The sequence below is a fragment of the Staurois parvus genome, unplaced genomic scaffold (genome assembly GCF_062004578.1).
Source record: "Staurois parvus isolate SC_StPar_1 unplaced genomic scaffold, SC_StPar_1.0 ptg000294l, whole genome shotgun sequence".
NCBI lineage: Eukaryota > Metazoa > Chordata > Amphibia > Anura > Ranidae > Staurois > Staurois parvus.
Window position 1 is genome coordinate 1,833,387 of NW_028318090.1, and position 17,623 is coordinate 1,851,009.

General features: G+C 40.9%; 1 protein-coding gene across 1 annotated transcript in view; it reads right to left on the reverse strand.

Moving 5' to 3' along the window:
- ITGA1 (integrin subunit alpha 1) overlaps positions 1-17,623 on the reverse strand; it is a 190,037-nt gene that overhangs the window by 108,344 nt on the left and 64,070 nt on the right. The window contains exons 4-7 of the mRNA XM_089682692.1: positions 15,096-15,184; positions 11,650-11,764; positions 8,764-8,891; positions 6,086-6,234 (exon numbers count right to left, since the gene is read on the reverse strand). Coding sequence (XP_089538818.1) covers positions 6,086-6,234; positions 8,764-8,891; positions 11,650-11,764; positions 15,096-15,184 — 481 coding nt within the window. The remainder of the gene's footprint in view (positions 1-6,085; positions 6,235-8,763; positions 8,892-11,649; positions 11,765-15,095; positions 15,185-17,623) is intronic.

A 17,623-nucleotide genomic window follows, 5' to 3' on the forward strand; every position in this document is an offset into this window, starting at 1 on the left:
AGGCTCACAGGGGAGGTGTCTGGTTGGTAATGGAAGGAGGAATAAAAGTACACAGGGACACTGAGTATAGGCAGGAGTGAGAGATCCTAGTGACTTTTGCTGCTTAACCCTTTGAGCACTTACTCCAGAGTTGCTGACTTAGGACTGCTCCTGTGTTGGGAGTCCCCTGAGTTGTGTGGTCACCTATTGCTAGTTTAACGGGGGGGGGGGGGTCACCCTAAATAGCCTAGTTGAGTCAGGAGTGTTCTCTGTTACTTTGTGCACTACATTTGGAGTATCCCAACCAAGTTCAACAAGCAATAAACCTTAATAATACACTGACTGCCTGGTCATTGTATTCTGAGACTGTGGAGCTGCTGTGTGCCTGGCTGCCTTGCACCCACTTGGAAACAGAGCCTGGCACAAAACACAAACTGCATTGGTTTTTGCATTGTTCTAAACCAGGCCTGAAATGCATTGAAAACGCAGCAAAAACACTTTAAAAAGACTTGTTAGGTTTTTGATGCATTTTGTGTTTTTAATATGCCCAGCAACAAGTTGTCCAAAAAGAGAAAAAAAATTCTAAAAACACAAAACACGTGTCAAAAACACACATGAAAAAACATACTGCAGAATGGACAAAACACAAACTGCATTGGTGTGAGCTAGGCCTGAGATGCATTGAAAACGCATCAAATAGAACGTGCTGTGGTTTTCATGAGTTTTTGAGTCACATGACCTATGAAAAATGCACCTTAAATGTGGTAAAATTGCGGAAAATTCGCGTGTAAAATTGTGGAAAAATTCCAAGTAAAACCATGGCAACATTGCGGGTAAAATCTCGGTAAAATCATGGGTACAATCGTGGCAAAATCACAGGTAAAATCATGGCAAAATTCTAGGTAAAATTGCGGGTAAAATCGTGTCAAAATATGGGTAAAAACGCTGCAAAATCGCAGGTAAAAATCATGACAACCTCGCGGGAAAAATCACAGCATACTCCTGGGGAAAATCGCAGCAAAATGTGTTTGCCGTGATTGCAACAAAAACGCTCTGCATTTTTAGGTGCCATTGAAATGAATGGCATCTGAACACGCGATCGCATGTTTGCAAATTTTCACAGCACGTTTTCAAATTGCTGGAAGAATAGCAGCAATTCCATCCCTGATTTGAAACGCCCTAGTGTGAATGCAGCCTTGTGTCCCACTGCTTGGTTTCTGTTCTCTTGCGGCCGGGGATGTGATCACATGGCAGCATACAAGCAGCGGCGGCTGTTAGAAAAAAAAGGAAGAAGAATTCTAATATTTTATTCCAGCAGAAAACAGTGGATAAACAATGTAATTCTAGGCATGTGGCCATATTTATTCTGAGCTTAAAAACAGAATGCCAGGGCAATTAGTTCCTATTCTGTTGTGACTGGAGGGTGAGTGATCACATATGAGGATGGCAGTGTACCCACCCACATTTACTACAATTGCCAGAGGTTGATGGGAAATGTAGTTTCCTGTTGTCCTCCTTGGCAGAGCAGATGATGTTATTTTTTGAATTACAGAGATGACTTCCTGAAAATTAAATTAGACTTTTCTCTTCAATGATAAGGAATTTCACAAATGTATTACCTGTTTTGGGCGGTACAGTGGCTTAGTGGTCAGCATGTCTGCCGTGCAGTAAATGGGTTATGGGTTCAAATCCCAACCATGGCGCCTCCTGCATGGAGTTTGCATGTTCTCCCTGTGCTTGTGTAGGTCTCCTCCCACACTCCAAAGACATGCTGGTAGGTTAATTGGCTCCTGTCTAAATTGACCTAGGTTCATCCCATGCGGGATCAGTTGGGGAAAGACCTGGCAACCTACCCTGTAAAATAATTGCTAAGAGAATTCATGGAAAAAGTCGCTTACGAGTGACATTCCATGCAATCGCCAAGGATCAGATATGACTGAATGGATAGATAGATAGATTACCTGTTTTGTGTAGGGTGGTGTACTAATGGGTGATTTTTTTGTCTATCCCCCAGTTCATCTTTAAACACTTCCCCTCTGGCCCATGTACATAAACGGCCGGACGGGAGCAGGGCAGGAGCGGTTGGCCATTTATAAACGGCCCCTGCATTCACTGCCTGTGCGCACTCCCTGGGAGAGCATGGCTACGCAATCCGGTGCCTCTTGTGTCCTCCGGACACAGTGGAACACCGTTCGCTGTATGGGACCTCTTTGTGAGGTCCCAATCATGTGATCACTGATTGGCCAATCAGTGATCACATGAATAGTAATAAGCAAGATGTCACTTCCTGACATCATTGCTTGCTACGTATGAAATCTGTGAATGATCACAGAGGTCACATGGTACAAGGCTATCCACAACAGCCCTGTACCATGTGACAAGCTGTGAACAATCACAGCTCTCACAGTATTTCTCAATGGCTGCAAGAATGCAGCCAGAGAGAAGGAGAAGGAGAAATGATTGCTTTTACAGCCTTTATGGGTAAAAAATAAATCTTCATCACCCCCTGTACTGGGTGACAGTATGTTAAAAAACATAAATAATAATATTAAAAAAAAAATAAAAATGTAAAAAAAGTTTGAAAAATTATAATTTTTGGTTATAAACTAATCTGGGTTATTTTTTTGTAACTAAAAGATAGCTGTATACATTTTGGCCAAGATTTATGAAGAAATAATCTTTATTTGCAAAATTTTAGAAGAAAAACACTTTCTATTTCAAAATGTTTGGACTTTTTCATTTATAAAGCAAAAAAATAAAAATCCCAGTGGTGAATAAATACTACCAAAATAAAGTTTTATCTGTCTCAAAAAAATGCTAAAAAATTCATATGGGTACAGCGTTGCATGACCGCACAATTGTCATTCAAAATGTGATAGCACTTCAAGTGTCCGGACTTGAAGTGGTTAAGTCAGAGTGTACTGATGCAGTACATACAGTCAGTGAGGGTCACAAGGCTTTACTGTTCTTAAAATTATTTCCCAAACTAATTTGCAGCCCCCCCCCAGAAATCTAATTGTGTTTATAATTGGTTTACTCTTTTTCCAAGCAGTTTTTTATTAATAGGGCTCATGTACATGAGCAGCTGCTAAACTCGAGTTTAGGAGCTTTTGGCATTTTTTTGCCAAAGCTCCTAAACTCTACTCCATAAAAGCCTGTGTGTCCATGTACACATAGGCTTTTAGCAGAGTTTAGGAGCTGCTGCGGTTAGGTGAGGTTAATCCTTCCTCTTCTGAACTCAAAAGAATCGCGTTCAGGATAGGAACGTTTTGACCTCAGGCCGCAGGAAAGACAAAATGTGGCAAAATCAATTTACACAGCACTTTACACATATATATTGTACATACACATCAGTCCCTGCCCTCAAGGAGCAGGTTCCTAACTCACATTCATACATACACATACTAGGGCCAATTTAGACAGGAACCAATTAACCAACTGGCATGTCTTTGCAGTGTGGGAGGAAACTGGAGAACCTGGGGGAAACATACACAAGTACAGGGAACATGCAAACTACAGGCAGACAGTGCCATGTTTGGGATTTGAACCAATGACCCTAGCGCTGCTAGATGGAAGTCCTAACTATTTAGCCACTGTGCTGCCCAGCTTACAAAGAACTTGAAAGCAATGAAATGTCAGGCATCTCCTGCATTGTTCTTTTGATGTTTGTTGCAGTGAGCCTTTTATTTCTTAAGATATTGCATTATTGTTTTACAAGTGTTTCTCTCTTTACAACCCCCAAAGCCTGTGTGTGAGGAAATTTCTGCATTGGCCTGCAAGTTTGAGTCCTCATGCACACGGGACGTTTTGATAATGCTGGTAACGTTAGCTGTGTAAAGTCACGTTAAAAAGGTGCGTTTTTCAGCCTCTTTTAGCGTTTTTTGCATTAGTGTCTAGCAGCGTTTTTCTGTCTTTTCCCGCGATTTTCCACGTTTGCGATATTTAGCAGTTTTTTTTTGCCCCAAAAAAATATTTATTTTTGTCTGTTTTTGCAGCATTTTACCATGTTTCACCGTGTTTTACCACATTTTTCAGCAATAGAGCATTCTTACAGCTAAAAAACTCCTCTAGAAAACCACTAGTCCTGGGTTTTTTTTCCAGCCAAAAAAGTCCCTGCCAAAAAACGTTGATTACAGTCTATGTGTGCATGGACACATAGGATAACATGCTGGGGGGTTTACTAGCATGTTTACTAGCATAAATTAAAAAAAAAGGTTTAAGATAGTATAATTCCACAAACACAGCAGTGGAATAAGAAGGTCATGGTAGAGAGAAACTGTAGAAAAAAAACGTAAAAAGCCAAAAACAGCAGTTGTAAAAATGTCCAGTGTGCATGAGGACTAAAGCTGACTGGTTACACAGGCTGCAGTACTCCAGCTCCAACCACCCACCTTTTCTAAATGCTTTGGAGATGTGGAAACGTCCTTATATTTTTAAAAATGGATTTAATGTGGATTTAGAACATGTTGAGATTGGTAAAAAGAACTATGGGGAGTATAAGAATTTGAAGTTGTCAGAAGTAGGAGGACGTTGAGGTTTCATTTTACAGACAGTTGAGGTTGTAGGATATATTAATGTGAATGGAGGAGGATATTGGTTTTATTTGTGTATGTTAGGGTGAGTTATGTGTGGTTTGTGTGTTGGATGCAGTGGGTGCAGATGCAGCAGGTGGAACAGTGGTTAGATGAATGGAGGTGTTGGATCCAGAGAAAGTGTAGGCTGGTCTGAGGGACCTGGTATCAGTGCAGTAGTGGTAATGGTAATGCGCACTCACCGGACACACATAATGATTGCGCCTTATGTTATAATCCAGATGTCACCAGACAGGTATCATGTAGATGGACTTCCCTCTCAGAGATGGTGGGTCGTCAGGTTAGATGTTATGGGATTGATAAAGATGGTCCTCGACCTTTAAAGCTCCTTTACATTCAACCTGAAGTAACTCCTAGGAGAAGCCACATCACGCCGTGACATCACGCCGCCGGAGCAACGTGGAGCTCCGGCGGCCATCTTTAATACCAGATGGTTAGTCCTGTCTGTTTTTACCTTTTATGATGCATCACAATAAAGTTGTTTATAACTACTACACTATGGGAGTTTCCTTGTCCTTACCCCCTGGGGGAGCTCTTTAAACCAGCAGACCCACTATTCTAGGACGGATTGCCATACCCTGAGGGTTGATCTGCATATCCAGGGAGTTACTTCAGGTTGAATGTAAAGGAGCTTTATAAGGACGAGGAACATATTTACCAACCCCATAACATCTAACCTGACGACCCACCATCTCTGAGAGGGAAGTCCATCTACCTAATACCTGTCTGATGACATCTGGATTTTAACATAAGGCGCACTAATTATGCGCATCCGGTGAGTGCGCATTACCATTACCACTACTGCACTGATACCGGATCCAGAGTCATTAAGCACGAGAGTCACTTTATATATTGTTTACATTGGAACTTTTTGATTTTACCAATTTCTGATTATCTATGTTTTAGGGTGCTATTGGTTACCTTTTTGTTCACAGCAGCTTTTTTGGTTTATTTTATTTAAGGTGCTCGCACCTCCTTTATTTATATTTATGATATGAGGGACCTGGAGAGGTAGAGTGGGGCTTATAGGTGGCTTGCGTTGAAGAAAGTGAGATGCATTTGAAATATATAGGATTAACCCCTTAACGCTGGCGCCTCAAGGCCCTTTAAGAGGTTTCTGATACCCAGAACTGGAGGCGGGGTTTCTGATCATGTGACCGCTGTGATTGGCTGTCACAGCGGTCACATGACCGCAAGTAGAGATCAGGAGCTTTTCATTAGCCGCCGGTAACTGTGCCAGGAGCGCACAGGGCACGTGCTCCCGGCACAGCTCTGTTTACATTCAGGTACACGTATATGTGGCCTCTGAGCGATAGGGCCCACCTGCTAAGAGGCGGCATAAATCCGTACTGTTGGTGTGAAGAGGTTAATATTACTACTATGCCAGGATCCTGTATATCGAAGCTATGCTACTACTGTTCAACAAAAACACAGTATTGCCGGTCCTTAGACCTTTAGAAAGTCATCTTCTATACTTTCTCAGAAAACAAAGAAGAGCTTTTTTCTGCACATACCTTGCTGTTTCAATACCATGAGCTGTTTGCGTCTGATCGCCTTTTAGTTGTGTTATCTTCTTGGCCGCATCTAGCGCACTCTTTGTGGTAGAGTGTGTGTTCAAATTGAATTCATGAGTCACATTTGCTCCATACTGAACAATGCCAACCTTAAAAAGAGAAAGCTCAGTTAAACATTCACTGATCAAGACACTTGGGTCCCAAAACTATGCTTGAGTTTTAGATGGATACTAGTAGGTTTACCCATCCACTAATTTTATATATCTCTCTTTAACTTTAGCGTCTTCATAGTGAGCAATCTCAACTATAAAAATAAAACGCTCACTTAGTATTTTGGTCCTAAAACTCTACTTGAGCTTAAGATGGATGTTGCCAGGTTCCATCATCTATCTCCTTTATATACTGCATCTCTCCGTGTGTATTGCTAGATTAATATACAGTATATTTTTATATTAAGTACTGTAGTTAATTTGGATTGCCCTTAAGTTAGGAATAGGATGCACGGAATAGCAGTCTTGCTTACTACAGAGCAATTAAACTGGCAGCTGGCGTAGTGATATGTTAAAGTGTTTGTTACCCCTACACTTTATATTCCTGATATGAGGTTGTTGTACCATGTGTTTGTGTTAAAAAGTATCCTGTTATCATAGTATTTCTTCCTTTGTGTGAAATACCTTGTCATCCTGCCAGTCCCCCTTCTTTGCTGTTTAAAATCTTGATGGGAGCACAGCTGCCTGTCTTCCAATGGTCAGACATGTGCTGACATGCCGATCCTCATTAGGAAGATCAGTGTTCTGCTATTTCTCTGCCTTCTGCTGACACCCCACCCTTCAGTCTCCACCCCACCCCCACCCCCTCCACTCTTTTGGTGCTGAGAACAGAAATTATGTCATCACTTATAAAAAGAGATTAAAAAAATAAATAAATAAAGTAAAAAAAAAAACAAAAAACATATATATATATATATATATATATATGTATATATATATATATATATATATATATATGTATATGTATATATATATATATATATATATATATATATACACACACACACATACTGTATATATACAAATATATATACACACACAGTATATATGTATACAAACATATTTTGCCTTGCATTTCTATTTCAAACTGAATGGGTTGTTTTAAAAGGTAAGCTTTCTAAATACTTCAACCACTTTCCAACCACATAACCTAGTTATACAGCAGCACAGTACGTGATCTAGCACTTTAGGGCAGCAGGCGCAACACAAGTTGATCAGCGGGTGCCAGCAAATGGATGACCGCCAGCACCGCTGATCAGCGAGGAGAAAGACAGAACAGAGCTCTGCCTATGTAAACAAGGCACAGCTCTATTCTGTCAGCGGGGATGTTCTGGATTTTTTTCCCTGCAAAACAGGGAATAAAAACCAGCACATCCCTCAGTGAAAGCACCACATAGTACACATAAAAACACTGGTTAGGCACACATTTAACTCTTTGGTCACCCTAAATGTTTAACCCCTTCCCAGCCAATTTTATTAGTACAGCAACAGTGTATATTTTTAGCACTGATCACTGTATTACTGTCACTGTTTCCCACAAATTGTTAAAAGTGTCAGTTAGTGTCAGACTGTCTGCCACAATATCTATATCACATAGGCTAACATAGAGTCACACGCCCTTGTGTCATTTTTGATGCCCAGTGTGCATGAGACCTTAAAGCTGCATTCACACTTGAGCATTTTGTAGCTTGAAGCGCAAAGTTCCAAAAAAGCACAAACTTAAAAATTCAATTGATCTCTATGGTGCCTGTTCACACCTTATTGTGCCAAAAGGCACCATAGAGAACAATTAATTTTTTAAGTTTGAGCTTTTTTTGGAGCTTCAAGCTACAAAACGCTCAAGTGTGAATGCAGCCTAAGGCCCTAGTATAATATGTTAGTAAGTCATTTGACTTACTAATGTCCAGCATTTATCCTCAGCTCAACATTGGTTTTTGTGGAGTCTGACCATTTTTACATGCAAGTGGCAGGTCTGGAGTTGATCTCTGCACTAGACCAGATGCGATTTCTCCTGCGCTCTAGGACCCAGGCGGGTGGCAAATGGATGGAACCAGAACTGGAAAAAGCGACCACCAGTGCATAAAAGGTTGTGCAGCTCCAAACAAGGCTGGGAAAGCCCGACAAATACTGCAAAGTGAAACAAAAATGAGAAGCGCACCAACTGTGCGCATTACCTCAGTAAACAAAATATATTAATTAGAAAACGGTACTCACGAACAGCGAATAAAATCAGGCATGTAAGTCCTCAAAGGGACTTCAAAGATAAGGAGTCAGCGCAAATCCCATCATGGGGGTAGACACTCAGTACAGCTGACGCTTTTCGAAGGCCATACCTTCTTCATCAGAGCTCTGATTTTATTCGCTGTTTGTGAGTACCATTTTCTAATTAATATATTTTGGTTACTGAGGTAATGCGCAAGGTTGGTGCGCTTCTCGTTTTTGTTTCACTTTGCAGTGTTGATCTCTGCACTGCCTGGGAAAACAATAAAGGAATGGTTTAAGGTTTAGAACCAAGTCAGTCAACCATAATGTTATACAGTACCAACTAGCAGACAAACTAAGCCTATCACAATTATAATGCACTATATATATATATATATATATTTATTTTAAATAAAGCATATTTACTTGAGTTTGTGTAGGAGAGATGTCCATTCCGCTCAATAGTTTTATTAAAAATGTGCTGACACTGTGCCAAGGAAAAACACTGTTAGAGCCATCGAGAACTATCACCAGATCCAGCTGGGTGGTACATTCTGTAAAGAAATGTACAGTAGGTTACATCATATGTACAACATTTATGTAAAGTGCTGCATAAATTGACAGCGCTATATAAGTACCTGAAATAAATAAATAAAGAAATAAATACATAATAAATATGTAATACATAGAGAATGATTAAAGACAAAGTCCACTCAAGGCTACCTTTAGGTTGATGCCAGTAGATTGTATCGCTCTCCAGTTCTCTATCTCATAGAAAATCTCTTCACCTACATGCAGTTTTTAAAGTAAGCTAAATACTTTCTTGTAATAAAAGAGGTAAAGACACCAGAAATACATAATTTTGCTACTCTTCAAAGCATTAGTAAGACCTCATCTTTAAAATCAGTTCAGTTTTTGGTCATCAGTTCATGAAAAGTATAACTGAGAACTGGAGAGTGCAGAGAAGGGCAACCAAACTGATAGGAGGCATAGAGTAGCTCGGTTATGAGGAAAGATTAGCTGAACAGAATTTATTCTTTCTTGAGAGGAAAGAATCGAGGTGGGATATGATCAGCATGTATAAATACTTAAGTGGTCCATATAGTAAACTTGGTGTAAAGTTATTCATGTTAAGGTCATTTCAAAGGACAAGAGGTCACTCTTCACATCTGGAGGAAGCAAAATTTAACCTCCAAGTACGGAAAGGTTTCTTCGCTATGAAAATGTGGAAAAGACTCAGTAGATTATTTTAACCACTTGAGCTCCAGAGGATTTACCCCCCTTAATGACCAGGCCTCTTTTTACTACTCGGCGCTGCACTAATTCAACTGATAATTGCGCGGTCATGCAATGCTGCACCCAAACAAAATTTACGTCCTTTTTTTCACACAAATAGAGATTTCTTTCAGTGGTATTTGATCATCTGTGCGCTTTTTATTTTTCACGCTATAAACAAAAAAAGGCCAAATATTTTGAAGAAAAACAATATTTTTTACTTTCAGCTATAAAAAATATATAGTAAACTCAAAGTTGGTTATAAATTTAGGCCAAAATGTATTCTGCTACATGTTTTTGCTAAAAAAAATCCCAATGAGTGTATATTGATTGCTTTGTGTGGAAGTTATAGCGTCTACAAACTGGTATAAATACTGCAATTTACGCCATTTTTCTGCTATACAGCACTGCGCTAGTTTAACGGACAATTGCGCGGTCATGTAATTCGGTACATAAATGAAATTTACATACTTTTTTTTCCCCACAAATTGAGCTTTTTTTTGGTGGTATTTGATTGCCTGTGCGGTTTTTATTTTTTGCGCTATAAAAAAAAAGGCTGACAATTTTGAGGAAAAAAAACAATATTTTGGACTTTTTGCTATAAAACATGTCTAGTAAAAAAAAAATGCAAAAATCAAATTTAGTCATAAATTTCTGCCAAAATGCATTCTGCGACATGTCTTTGCTAAAAAAAAAAACCAATACGTGTAAATTAATTGGTTTACGTGAAAGTTATAGCGTTTACAAATGGCGGGAAAGATACTGGGATTTTTAGGGTTATTTTTATACTAATAATGGCGGCGATCAGTGAATTATGGCAGCGACCAGCGACTTATGGCGGGACTGCGGCGGACATTCTGACATTGGGGGGTACTGACTTGGGGTCACTGACATCCCCAAAAACACTAATACAGTGATCAGTGCAAAAAGGAAAAACACTGACACTGTACTAATGGCACTGGGGAGGAAGGGGTTAACTTTATTTTGCAGGGAAGGGTTATAGGAGTGAGGGGAGTGTTTTACTAGGGGGCGGGGGTGTGTACTGCACTGGACACCGCTGATCGAGAGAGAGAAACTCTTCTTTCTCCATCAGCTCGTCCTCGAGCTGACAAGAAAGTGACAGACAGCACAGCTACTGCAGCTGTGCTGTCTGTCACTGTTTACCGCCGATCGCTGGGAAACAGCCGCTAAGGACCGGCTGTGACCCGGCGACTGACATCCGCCGCGGTGATCGGCGGGACAGATAGGGCGGCGGCGTGCCTCGCGCGCGCCCCCTATTTGTTTACAAAACACACGTTTTAAAACGTGGTTTTGCCTGCCAGTGCCGCCGTGCCGCCGTATTTATACAGTGGCAGGGCGGCAAGTGGTTAAAAAAGGGCTGGAAGCATTCCTAACTGCACAAAATATAACCAGATATTAACATGTATAAGTAATAACACCAAGCGTAGTTGATCCATGGAATATCTGATTGATTTCTGGGGGAGCAGGAAAGCATTTATTTTTCCACTGCTTGAGCAAATTGTACCATGCTTTATTGGGTTTTTGTTTGCCTTCCTATGCATCAGCTGTGGTCAAAAGACTTTGTTTATTATTAGGTGAGGGCTCATTTTGCTGCTGGATATTTCACTCATTTTACATTCTGGGTAATGCAGCAAGTGGGTTGAGATTTCTATGTTTAGCCTTACAATAGCTGCAGGGAGGCACAACCAGAGACCTTGGCTATACATTCCTGCAACTATTGCAATGCTAGGTCTGGAACACCTTACCTTTGAAGTACTCATAAAACAAATGTCACATGTAGATGATTCAACCCCTGCCTTAAAATGGCACTATATTATCAGGCAGATCAGATTTTTCCTTTAGGTTTATTTATTGTCTGGGTAAATTAATTCCAATTCCCAACTTTCTGTAAATGGTGGCAAAGGAAAAGGTTTACTATAAAAAAAAGAATTACCCTTAAGGCAATTAGTCTAGATAGGAAACTACTTTTACCAGATCACAAGTAACCCACATTATTATGTAGTGAGTGTACTGTACCTTGAACTCCAGGAGCAATTGAGTTTAAAACTTGAAATTTAGAACTGACATTTGAACAAATTCCAGTTGTGTAATGCAGGCTTCCACACCTGTATGCATAGAGGGGTCCACATGCCTTGGGGAGCAGAGAAAATGGCTTAATATTTCACAAAAATAAGTATTCCCTACACATTCTAAATATAACTAATAAAGTATGAGGTATATCTAAAGCACAACTTTTTTTTTCTTTTTTTGGATACAGTAGGGAATGGTTAACCCTATTAGGATTGTGTTTGCTATGTTCTATTGGGGATTGTCCTTCACTTTTAGTCCTGTAAACACAACAGGAAATGAGAGAAAATCTCTCCAGTGTCACTGGAACAAGTCATATTTTGCCCTTTAGACAAAATTCACATGGGTAGCTGGGGGTAGATATTTTCCTACCCTTGGAGGTAGCACTGTGTGCTAAAGCCATATACAAACTGTCCAATTGTGTGAGCTCAATACATTTATTACATTTACTTGTATAGTTAGTTTATTGTACATTCACATCAGTCTCTAACCCTCAAGGGGTGTACAATCTAAGGTCCTTAACTTACATTCATACACATACTAGGGTCAATTTAGACAGGATCCAATTAACCTACCAGCATGTCTTAGGAGTGTGGGAGAAAACCAGAGTCCCTGGAGGAAACCCACACAGGCACAGCGAGGACATGCAAACTCAGACAGGTGGTGCCATGGCTGGGATTTCAACCACCAACTCTGGTACTGCCAGGCGGAAGTGCTAACCATTTAGCCACTGTGCTGCCCTATAATAAATCATCCCCAGATGCAAACTGTCTGCAAACAGGGTCGTCAGAGGCTCTATTTTCATGTAACTGCTTTGTCCCATGAGGCAGTACTGGCCATTGATTTGTACAGAGTACAATTCTGCCGGCAAGAATCTACTCATTCTTACCAGCAGCCACCCTTGTCATGTGAATGTGGTCTTATTCTTTTTCTGGTGATAAACTCAAAATTTTAGATTTTCCTATCACATTTTGTCTTAGTAACAATGGTTAGCAGAAAATTCCTGGCAGTGGTTCTAAGCTCTAAATACTCTACACAAAACTATAAAAACATTTGAGTTATAGATACACATTAAATATTTCTCTTAAATCAGTTGCTACTAATGTGAACCTGTGCCCAGTCTATGCACAATAAAATATTTACATATCTCAAGGAAGCAGTGAAAGCACTTTAAAACAAGGCCTCATTCAGCTACACTATATTGCCAAACGTATTGGGACACCCCTCCAAATAATTGGATTCAGGTGTTCCAATCACCTCCATGGCCACAGGTGTATAAAATCAAGCACCTAGGCAAACAGACTGCTTCTACAAACATTTGTGAAAGAATGGGTCACTCTCAGGAGCTCAGTGAATTCAGGCATGGTACCGTGATAGGTGCAATAGGTCCATTTGTGAAATTTCTTTGCTACTAAATATTCCACGGCCAACTGTTAGTGGTATTATAACAAAGTGGAAGCAACTGGGAACAGCAACTCAGCCATGAAATGGGGGCCACGTAAAATTACAGAGTGGGGTCAGCGCATGCTGAAGCACACATTGCGCAGAAGTTAACATCTGTCTGCAGAGTCAATAGCTAAAGACCTCCAAACTTCATGTGGCCTTCACACAAAGGCCTTAGCACAACAACAGTGTGTAGAGAGCTTCATGGAATGGGTTTTCATGGTCGAGCAGCTGCATCCAAGCCTTATATCACCAAGTGCAATGCAAAGCGTCGGATACAGTGGTGTAAAGCACACCACCACTGGAATCTAGAGAAGTGGAGACATGTTCTCTAGAGTGACGAATCACTCTTCTCTGTCTGGCATTCCACCAAGGTTGGTGGAGGGGGTATTATGATGTGGGGTTGTGTTTCAGAGGTTGGGCTTGGCTCCCTAGTTTCAGTGAAGGGAACTCTTAAGGCATTATCATACCAAGACATTTTGGACAATTTCATGCTCCCAACTTTGTGGGAACAGTTTGGGGATGGCCCTTTCCTGTTCCAACATGACTGCGCACCAGTGCACAAAGCAAGATCTATAAAGACACGGATGAGCGAGTTTGGGGTGGAGGAACTTGACTGGCCTGCACAGAGTCTTGACTTCAACCCAATAGAACTCCTTTGGGATGAATTAAAGCGGAGACTGTGAACCAGGCCTTCTCATCAGTGCCTAACCTCACAAATGCGCTTCTGGAAGAATGGCCAGACATTCCCATACACACACTCCTAAACCTTGTGGACAGCATTCCCAGAAGAGTTGAAGCTGTTATAGCTGCAAAGGGTGGGCCCAGGGGCGGACTGACAACTCATGGGGCCCCCAGGCAATAGGGGATCATGGGGCCCCTGTGTCTTTGCCCAAACTCAAAAAAGCCTATGAAAAAGGTACCAGGGTCATCTCATGGTGCCCTCTACTGACCCCGGGCCCTCGGGCAGTGCCCTAGTTTCCAAATGGTCAGTCCACCCCTGGGTGGGCCAACTCAATATTGAAACCTACGGACTAAGGCTAAGTTCATGTGTGTGTAAAGGCAGGCGTCCCAATACTTTTGGCAATATAGTGTATGTAGCTAAAGACATTGTGGAGAAGTTAATCTTCAAAGTTCACACCAGGAGCACTGAAATCATATCTATTTTCCCCTATTGAGAGCAGTATTTTATCAACCTGCCAGACTTCTAATGGAAAAGAACAGCAGGCGTTGTAAGCTGCTAGAAACTGATTAAGAGAACACGGATTCACGTTACTTCACTTTTGCATTGTTTAGTTAATCCCCTAGGGCTGGTTCACACTTTTACATTTTGACTTGTTTATTTTATGCATTTTCAGGTGCAATTTTTCTAATAATTTTGCATGTTTTTCAAGAAGAGAGTGCATTAACAAGACTTTGTCATGGTAAGAAATAACAGACTTCTGTAGGTAAAGAGGAGCTGTGCATACATACCACCCAAACCTTCTGTCCCAGCTATAGCTTGGCTGATTCATGCAAGCAAAGATCCAACTGTTTCATGTAGTGTTGGAGCTTGCTGCTAAGCCCTTTTATCACAAATTACTATTGGCCCATTGCTATAATGGGGCCACACTGGTAGTTATACTGAACTGCCAGGAACTGGTGTAAGGACACACCGGATACCTTCAACTCCCATTGTGCTGTGCTGGGCTTATGGTATGTTCCTGCACTTTCAAGGAGATATGGCCTCCCTCCAGGTGCACCTGCCCTTAATTTATCCATTGCTATGTATGCGCCAACATGGAGACTCTCATGGACTAGTGTTTAGAATCTCCAGTTGAATATAAAGGGAAAAAAAGTGTAAAAAGGGAAGCTAATACAGCCATTGAATCTCTATATGCAATATATAGTTGCTTTGTTTCTCGGTTTGGGCATACGTTAAGGACTAGGCACTAGTCCACCACTAGTCTTACCATGAATCCACCATTAGGATTTATGACTAAAGTTGATCCCATGGTCATGTTGTCTTTCACCTCCGTAACATTGGCAATGGTAGTATATTCTGAAAGAAATAATAAGTGAAAGGTTGTAATATTTGTTTTATATATAGAGAGAGGAGTCATACTTCAAGCATGAATTTAAAGCGATTCTAAAAGTTGTAATTAAAATAAAAATAACAAAAATTGTATACTTACCTGCTGTGTGTAATGGTTTTGCACAGAGCAGCCCTGATCTTTTGGGTCCCCCACCAGCAGTCCTGGCTCCTCCCCCCTGCCGAGTGCCCCCAATAGCAAGCCACTTGCTATGGGGGTACTCAAGCAGGCTCGCTCCGGCACCACGCTCCTGTGAATGGACATTGTCCATTCACAAATAGAGTGTGGCTTGGTCCCGCCCCCTCAACTCTCTCTTCATTGGCTCACTGGCCAATGGCAGCAGCAGGAGCCAATGGCTCTCATGTGCCTCACTGTATCGAGATGGGGCTCAGGTAAGCATAAGGGGAGCTGCAGCTAGAAGGTTTTTTTAACTTACTGCATAAGATGCAAACGGTAAGAAATCTTCTGCCTTTAGAACCACTTGAAGTTAACCTCCCTGGCGGTATTCCCGAGTGTAGCTCGGGGTAAAGTTTCAGTACCACAAGAGGTAACCCCGAGCTACACTCAGGAATACCATGCGGCGCTGCTCCGCGATCCCTCGATCACTTAGCTTGTCCTGCGCTCCCGCGATGTCCCTCCTGCAGTGTCCCCGGCAATGTCCTCCGGCCGATGCCAGCATCTGTCATCTGGGTTCCATCCCCTGCGAGTGTTGGAACGTACGGGGGGGGGGGGGAACGGTGGGAAATTTGAAAATGGCAAAAAGTGACATTCACTAAAATCACTAAAATCACATAGTAAAACATTACTGTATCAAAGCATTTCACATACATTTTGTCCCGAGTGCTTTGTCCTGCGCCCTGCCTGCATTTTTACTGTTCTTTCTGCCTGGAAACTGAGAAACGTCCATGGCGTCCAAAAAGCGTCTCTTTGGGTCAAAAGCAGTTTTAGACCAGCTAGAGAACAGCGATAGTAAATCAGAACCACTTGCAGAATTGAGTGATAATGATTCGTGGGGGAAATTCCTCATCAGACACTGAAAACGATTTAGCGACTTTGCTCAGCGATGTGCGATCTTGGTGCTCTATTTCAAATTTCAGTGTTTTTGCTTTGATTATATTATTGAATTAAATTTATTATTATTATATTATTATTTTTTATGATTATTTATTAAATTATAATTTATGATTTAGTGTTTCAAGCATTATCCTACCCGGGATGTTTACTAGACTCTTGTTTGGAAAGATTTCAGGGAGTTATTTCTAAAAATTACAGGCCTACAATAAAAAAAAATACATATTTCCATGCAAAAATATGTACCGCTTTGAGCACAGAAATATGGACATAATCAGACCGCTAGGGAAGTTAAAGCAATACTAAACATTCATTTTTGTTTTTTTTTGTAAAATAACAAACATGTCTATACTTACCTGCTCTGCATAGTGGTTTTGCACACAGCAACCTGGATCCAGCAGCTTGCTATGGGGGCACCCGCTGCTCCGTATGTCCATCCACAGAGAGAGAGAGGTCAAGGCTAAATGGACTTTGTAGGTATTGATACACCAAGCACATATGTAATACAATCTTAATTCTCTTTATTACAAAAATCACATATACAAAAAGACAAAACAGTATTGCCTAAAAGTGATACTGCTTAGTTTTTAATTGGGATATCATATCTATATTCATTCAACTGTTCAAGGTCATCTCAGTCATCGGTGATCTGGTACCTTTTAGTCCATACAATTGTTAAGGAGCTGTATGATTTCAATCTATTTATTTATGTACTGGGTGCAATTTTTTCTATTTTTAATTTGTGGCATATATGTGGTATCACTTTTATTCAATACTGTTTTGTCTTTTTGTATTTGTGATTTTCGTAATAAAGAGAATTAAGATTTTATTACATGTCTGCTTGGTGTATATGTGCCTACAAAGTCCATTTAGCCCTAACCTCTCTCTCTCAATAGTTTATAGGATGTGGCATAGCTTAGGAATGGTTCATCCATAGTACCACCCTATAGATATATGCATTGTTTATATTCACACATGGAGCCGTGGCTTGGCCCTGCCCCCTCTCCCCTCATTGGCTGATGGGCTGTGATTGACAGCAGCAAGAGCCAATGACTCCAGCTTGCTGTCTCAGCCAATGAGGAGGCAGAGACCTGGGACAGCCAAGGCTGTCATGCACATCGATGGGGCTCAAAGGTAAATATTGAGGGGGCTGGGGGCACTGCTGTAAACAGAGGTTTTTTTACCTTCATGCATAGAATGCATGAAGGTAAAAAACCTCGAGCCTTTACAACCATGTTAAAGAATAAAAATATGTGCAACTTAATAAAGCATTTACCAAGTTACTAATTTCTAGATATACATTTATCCAATATGAAAACAATACTTGTTCAGCTTAC